General features: G+C 46.9%; 1 protein-coding gene across 1 annotated transcript; it reads right to left on the bottom strand.

Annotated features, from left to right (window-relative positions):
- Positions 1-1,179: 1,179 nt before the first annotated feature.
- On the bottom strand, positions 1,180-3,164 carry RASSF10 (Ras association domain family member 10). Its single transcript, XM_066583569.1, has one exon. The coding sequence runs from the start codon at positions 2,836-2,838 to the stop codon at positions 1,507-1,509; it is 1,332 nt and encodes a 443-aa protein (XP_066439666.1). The 5' UTR covers positions 2,839-3,164; the 3' UTR covers positions 1,180-1,506.
- Between the last annotated feature and the right edge of the window lie 4,152 nt (positions 3,165-7,316).

Below are 7,316 nucleotides of genomic sequence, written 5' to 3'. Positions count from 1 at the left end.
TATCCCACTGACCTCTTTCATTACTTAAGCCCCCGTGAAAAAAAGTATAGCTCTGCGTAGGAAAAAGTCATCACAACTGCAACAAGAACAAAGGGCTGACTCCAAAATGGTCACACTGCACACTGCCAACAAGCAGGACCACCCAAACTCTTCACCATTATCTATCTGTAGAACCCCCCTTCCTTCCCTGCATTACAACAAGCACAACACTCTAGGACAACCACAAGAAAGCCCAAATCATTTAGCGCTGAAGTCTTTGGTTATCTCACTGGGGTTAATAAATTAGCAATTTCTTTGCAGGTTTATATAGGTACAATGAATGCTTTAGCCTGAAGACTGTATATACAACAACATACAACAAACAATCTATATGCAAGCAACTGCCCCGACCTGCTTCTCTATTATCCTGCCTGCCCTGTTGAGGGATATGGTGCACTGACCAATGAGTGGCTTGACCTGTTTGGAAAGAATGGAATATTAATGAGGCAGAAAGAGAAAAACTTGTAGTCATCATGTAAAGTCTTGCATATTGAAATGTGCAGTAAGTGGTGGGTTGCAAGTATAATAACACTATTTAGTTTCACGGAGCAAAAAAAACAAACAAAAACATATGTACAAAAAAAAACCTCTACATTTTCTAAATATGTCTTATATGGTGGGAACAGTCAGGATCACTTTATCCATTATGGTACATATAAAGTATTGCATTGACTCTCCAATACCAGGTGACTGTTGCCACACTGTAACTACAATGTAATATTCAGGGCAGGATAATAAACATTGGCTCCGGCCCCATATTCTTATACTCGAAACCAAGATTAGTAACTTGCTGGAACAAACAGAGCTTGTAACTTGGAGACTAACAGGACATGCAACTAAAGAAAGAATAAGGATGTATTCTTTACCTTGGCTGCAGTGCCGAACTGAGGAAGCATTTGCAAACCTTAAAAACCTGCTCCTATAAATGCCCCCCAGAACAGACGGACCATTAGGGCGCTGCAGTTTAGTCAGTTTCAACATGTTTGTAAATGCAAAAAAATGCAAGTGATAAGTGCTCCTCAAATACATTTTTTTTTTACCAAAGTATAGAGTATGTAAGAGGCCCATGACCTTTTAATATCTGGAGGCCCAGATCAATTGGTCCCTAGTACTAGTCTATTAGAATTAATCGCACATGACTAAAATTTTGCAAATATTTATTTAAAAAATAATAAGTTTACAGAGGAAACCCATTTTTTTCTGGGCCTGTCAGAGCCAACCTTGCGTGTTTGTGTGGCTTCTGCAACAAAGATAGTGTGGAACCTTTACAATAAACCTAATACAATCCAATGGGAGACTCCCAGGGGTCTGTAGGATGTGTTGGCCTCTGATGTGCAAAGAGAGAAGTGATAAATATTGGAAAGTTCACTTAGTGATTACAACCTGTTGATAAAACATGGAGCCTGGTAAGAATAGACCTTGTTGGGCATCTGTGAACCCCGAGTGTGGTATTGACGGTATTATCAGCTATACCAAGGACTCACAGACAGGTGTGGAGTCAGAGTCCTGACTGTGCATGGAGCTTAATCCTGTGTCCGAATCTTCATCATTCCCCTCACAATTACATTGGCCCATGTCCTTTTCAACCCAAACTCCTGACCCCTCTGTACATGTTCTCTCTACAACCTGTGAGCAACCAGGCCTGAGCTCCTCACATGTGTCCTGTTCCTCTGCCACTTCTAAGGCACCAATGTTGTCCAAGAGACTCTGTAATTCGCTCTCCTTTTCATTCCATACTTGTTGGGAGTAATCCAAATCCACCTTGATAGCCTCCAGGTCAGTGTTCAACCTCAGACCTATGTAGAGACTGGCACTGAGCTCGGTTTTAACCCTTTCTTGTTCAAGTAGCAACTCATTTTCACATTCCTCCTCATTTGCACTTGTTGTGGTAGGGTCTTGGTCTTTTGAAGACAGCTCCTCCTGACGCCTATCCATCCACCTTTTATTTAGTTCCTCTTGGATCTGTGCAGTAATCTGCTCAATCAGAGCCTCTTGTTGGGCTAGTTCATCTTGCAGCAATAAGATCCCCTCACATTTCCGAGCATAGTCCTCAAAGTCTATTAAGAGTTCTTCGGAACATTTGTCTTCTGCATTACTGTCACAAGCCTTATCTGGAACCACTCCAACCAAATAGGTGTCTTGGACATAATTAACACCATGTCTTTTCATTCTGTCAAAGTGAATTTTAGCCTCATACCTATCTATGTCCCTGTCCAGATCCTTGATCCTCTGCAGCTGCTGTCGGATGGTGTGATCCTGGGACAAAACTAGATGGACCAGAGTTTCCATCTTCTCCACTGAATTGGACTCTCTGGACAAAGTCTCTTGCCTCTTCTTGTTCATCTTGGCCAATTTCCTAAAAGCTTTCCTCACCACCCTACGTTGTTTCTCCTTGGTGAGGGCCATAGTGGCTTTGGTGGCCCCCATAAAGGGGCATGGGCTCTCCCTGCTGAGAACCACTTTAGCTTCGGCGCTTCTGGGTCCGATATTGGGTAGAGAAGCTTCATTTCTGACCAGAACAAATCTCACATTCTCCTGCTCCTCACCCCAAGCTGTCCAAAGCCGCAGGATCTTGGTTTTGTTTGGAAGGATCCTCTCAAAGCCCCTCCACTTTTCCACAATGCAGTAAGACTGGGGTGGTCCCAGCATCATGGACTCCTCAGCAGATTGATTTTCATTGTGGTCATCCAGCAGGACACGGACCACATCTGCACAAGTTGTGCGCCTGGTGAGTCCAGAGACAAGTTTCTCCTCTTCACAGAGCCAGACAGAAACCTTCCACTCCTCCTCACTTTCCATCTCTTTCCCAGTACGGATCACAACTTGGAGAATATGAGAACACGACTATAATCCATAGAGTTTAGTGCAATAAAGTCCGGTGGAGACCCCCAGCATTCAGTGCTGTGAAGAACAGCGCAAACTGCGCCCGGTGCTCCTTCTAAAAACTGCGCAATGCGCCTCCGATCGCAGGTGTTGCGCCTCAGAAGTCCAGGACAGGCAGCGATGTCCTCCTCCTCGCTGTGTTCTGCAAGAACGGATGTGCGGCGCAGTGTGCGGCGGGGCTGCGCTGTGGGCGCAGTGTGCGGCGGGGCTGCTGTGCCGTTCTGTGCACCCAGTCGGCTCCCTCTGAGCCTCTCCAACTCCGGCTGCAGCTTTTCCTCCAGACAGACGTAACGATCCCCGCCCCCAGCCGGGATCAGCCAACTCTACAGACAGCGAGTCCCTGCCGCTCAGCTATTGGAACTGTTTGCAGAGTCAGGTGAGAGCCTCAACAGGGAGGAATCCTTGCGGTAGTTCTGCTTCAAGATCACTGACCTTATCAGCTAATGAGACCCATTAATGTGCACAATGCTCACCTGTGAAAGCAGCAATGAACTCAGGTGAGTCAGGTGTGCAGAAAGGATCCCCCCCCCCATACTGCATGTTAGTAAATAAATCAGGTGAGTCAGGTGTGCAGAAAGGATCCCCCCCCCCCCATACTGCATGTTAGTAAATAAATCAGGTGAGTCAGGTGTGCAGAAAGGACCCCCCCCCCCCCATACTGCATGTTAGTAAATAAATCAGGTGAGTCAGGTGTGCAGAAAGGATCCCCCCCCATACTGCATGTTAGTAAATAAATCAGGTGAGTCAGGTGTGCAGAAAGGATCCCCCCCCCCCCCCATACTGCATGTTAGTAAATAAATCAGGTGAGTCAGGTGTGCAGAAAGGACCCCCCCCCCCCCCCCCCCCATACTGCATGTTAGTAAATAAATCAGGTGAGTCAGGTGTGCAGAAAGGATCCCCCCCCATACTGCATGTTAGTAAATAAATCAGGTGAGTCAGGTGTGCAGAAAGGACCCCCCCCCCCCATACTGCATGTTAGTAAATAAATCAACAGTTATACACAAAACAATAAACAGAACTGATAGAAGAAACTATTTTCAGGTTGTGCCCCCAGCCACAAAGCTTCTTCACTGTCTATAAGCCTGGGTTCACACAGGGCGGATATACCGCGGATTGCCGTTGCATATCCGCACTGCGGCAAAACCGCTGCGTTTGCAGTGCAATGCAGCACAAATGAGTTTTGCAAAAAAGCTGTTATCACAGGGCGGATTTTTTTCCGCACCGCCGCAGTGCGGAAATGCAACTGCGGCGCGGTTTTCAAAGGTGCAGCATGTCCATTCTTCAGTCTTTTCCGCAGCGCTTTTTTGTCCATAGACCTCTATGGACGCAGCAAAATCTGCGGCAAAAAGTAAAAAAACGCTGCGGAAAAAAACACTTGCAGATTTTTCCGCAAGAAAATCCACAGGAAAATCCGCAAGCCCAAATTAACCTTTGAAGCGGTTTTGCCGCAGAAGCATTTCTTCTGCGGCAAAACCGCAACGGAAAAACCGCAGGAAATCCGTCCTGTATGAACCCAGGCTAAGGGTATGTTCACACATTGCAGATTTTGTGCGCACCTTCTACGGTGGAAAATTCACATCCAAATCTGCGCCATTGGTGAGGATTTTGATGCGGATCCATAGTAGATTTCAACCCTTCAATTGAAAGGCTGAGATCTGCTGCGGATCCAGATCTAAATCAGCACAAATGGCGCAGCTTTGACCTGGATTCACACTGAAATCCACAGCACAAAATATGCTGTGGATGTTGGTGCGGATCTACACCACAATCTGCCATGTGTGAACGCAGCCTACATTGCTGGGGAACTGGTGTAAAGTGAATTCTGCAGAAACTCTTCGATGGGTGTGAGTGGATACATCAAGGAGTCGCTGTAGAGTTTGTGCCAAAATTCCTCAGGAATGTGCAGTACAAGGGCAGTGAGTGGGGTTAAACCTTGTTCACAAAGACGCACATTTCAGCCCAACGTATATGCGCAGCGGGCGAGGCTGATCTGCCCGCGTGTCTGTGCATAGTACTGGACTTTTTTTGCGCATGCATAGCATGTTTATATGCGCCTGTGACACTCCCCCACCTTGATTTAGAAGACTATTTAACCTAATGAGGTCCAGATTCTTTTTTTGTGGTTTTGTGCAGTGTTTCACGCATCCCTTTGCATATAGCGCACCTCCCATAGACTTCTATGGGCCTTTTAGTGTGCAAATACGCAGGAAAATAGAGCAGGTCCTATTTTTTTGTGCACAACCTAAGAAATTGTAAATGTGAAAGAAACGCGTGCAAATATGTCTGTCTGAAGGAGCCCTAAGGCTGGGTTCACACAGGGCGGATTTGCCGCAGAAATTCCGTGCGGAATTTCACCGCGGCAAATCCGCCTGTGGCCGCTAATCTCAGGACGGCCACACGGGACGGCCAATCCGCTGCGGTAAGTCAGGCTGGAACCGCGGCTGCGGCAGCCACGGTTCCAGAAAATGCAGCATGTCTATTTTTTTTTTATTTCCGCCGCGGCCGCGCTCTCCTCTATGGGAGCACCGGCCGCAGCGGAAGAGCGAGCGGCCAGGCCGCTTCAAAGCCGCCGCGGGTTTTTCCGCGGAAATCTCGCGGTTTTTGCTGCGGCCAAACCATGGAATTTCCGGCGGGAATACGCCCCGTGTGAACCCAGGCTAATGGCAGAAAAATTCCACAGTGAAATACAAGGATGATGCAATATCGGACCAATATCGCGCTTGTAAAAATAGGAAAGAAAAAAGTCCTTTGCTGCGCTTCTAGTGGAGTGACCTCAAAAGAAGGGTCAGCTGTCGGTTTGATCCACGAGAAACCTATTCCATAAAACCACAGAGGTAATATAACCCCTTAGGTAAAACAACATTCAAAGACGAACAGATAAGTAGGCAACGCGTTTGGTGTAAAGATACGCCTTTATCAAGCATACATAAGTGTTACAATAGTTGCTATATATATATACCATGTCCAGATAAGAGAGGGAGGTCCTCCATGTTCCACCGGCGTGAAGCGCCATTCGGATGCCTGCTGATGACGTCTTTCTTCTCGCATCGTCATCAACTGCCGTATGGAACGCACGTAGCATTCCAGACGACATGATTTTTACCTGCGATGCAGTCTGCAAGAACAATGCATCCCTGCACACCTGGTTTTCACATGCGTGATAATTGCATGTTGTTGCAATAGTAAAAATTAAACCCATGTTACATTGAAATTGCATTTACAAGCGGGTGCAATGAGACTTTTTTCACACGGCTAATGATATGAACGGGCGATATCACCCCAAAATGGGACATGCTGCATTTTTTTCCCATCATCTGACTCTATCCAAGAGAAACATTGTCTTGTGTAGAAGCCCATAGAAAGTTCTGTCCACAACGCAATCGGACAGAAGTCGCATGGCCCATGTAATAACAGCCCTGCAGGTATACATTAATGGGGGGGTTTGGAGAGATAACATCTTCATGCCATTAGCTGATTGCATGTATTTCCTTTCACCAGCTCCTCCCGGGTAATGTTTAGTGTTCTGACTTCTATGTGCTGATCTCCTGTTGCCGCCGCTGATCCTCCGGCACGGCTGCTGTCAGCCAGAATACCACTCTTCATCTTCTACACCTTCGTTATCAGGATTTCCTGTAGCAAGTGCTTGTCTTGCCATCAGATTTGCGCTTCGCTTATTGTGAGGATGATTTACACTGTCCTGGCATGTTGGCTGGCAGCAGGATCATTGCACTGATGGCATCAGCTCTCCACCTGTGGTCGATGCAACCGGGTAATATTTAAAGGGGCGCTCCAGGCGCAGACTAACATCTTACCACCTAATGTACATCATCACAATACGTCATTCTCTAATTGGTTCGCTGCACCCGCTCTAGCTACTTTCTTCATTTTCTATCTATGTCACATGACCCTGCAACCGAAAAATATCTCTACTTCCTCTGATGTCTTCTCCGCATTTGCTACATCCTTCCTTGTCCATAGCATCCAACATCCTGAGAGCAGTGCATGATGGGAGGACGGCTGGAAGCGCGGCGCTGTATAGCTCACGTGCAGCTCGGAGCGTCGGAATGCATGCTGGGAGTTGTAGGTATCAGTCTGTTGTTGTGTTACTGCGAAAGTGATGCACGTGAATACAGCGGCAGACCGGCGGCTGCGCGGGACGAAGAAGAGGGTCCTGAGCGGTAGATAAAAGGTGCGGCTTGCTGCGCACTTCTTGGATTTCAGCATTTACAGAATTTCTATTTTGTGCCCAGAAAACCCTTTAAATGACAAGATTGTGTCGTGTGCTCCGGTGTAAAGAGGGGAGCACAAAGACCCCTGAATGCTTACCATAGAGGACATCACTGCTACAATTACTCTAATGCTGCAGCACTGGGCCCCAGTGGATTATTAGATAT

The sequence above is a fragment of the Eleutherodactylus coqui genome, chromosome 11, assembly GCF_035609145.1.
Source record: "Eleutherodactylus coqui strain aEleCoq1 chromosome 11, aEleCoq1.hap1, whole genome shotgun sequence".
Lineage (NCBI taxonomy): Eukaryota > Metazoa > Chordata > Amphibia > Anura > Eleutherodactylidae > Eleutherodactylus > Eleutherodactylus coqui.
The sequence above is the reverse complement of the archived record's forward strand: the minus strand, read 5'-3'. Positions and strand labels throughout refer to the sequence as shown.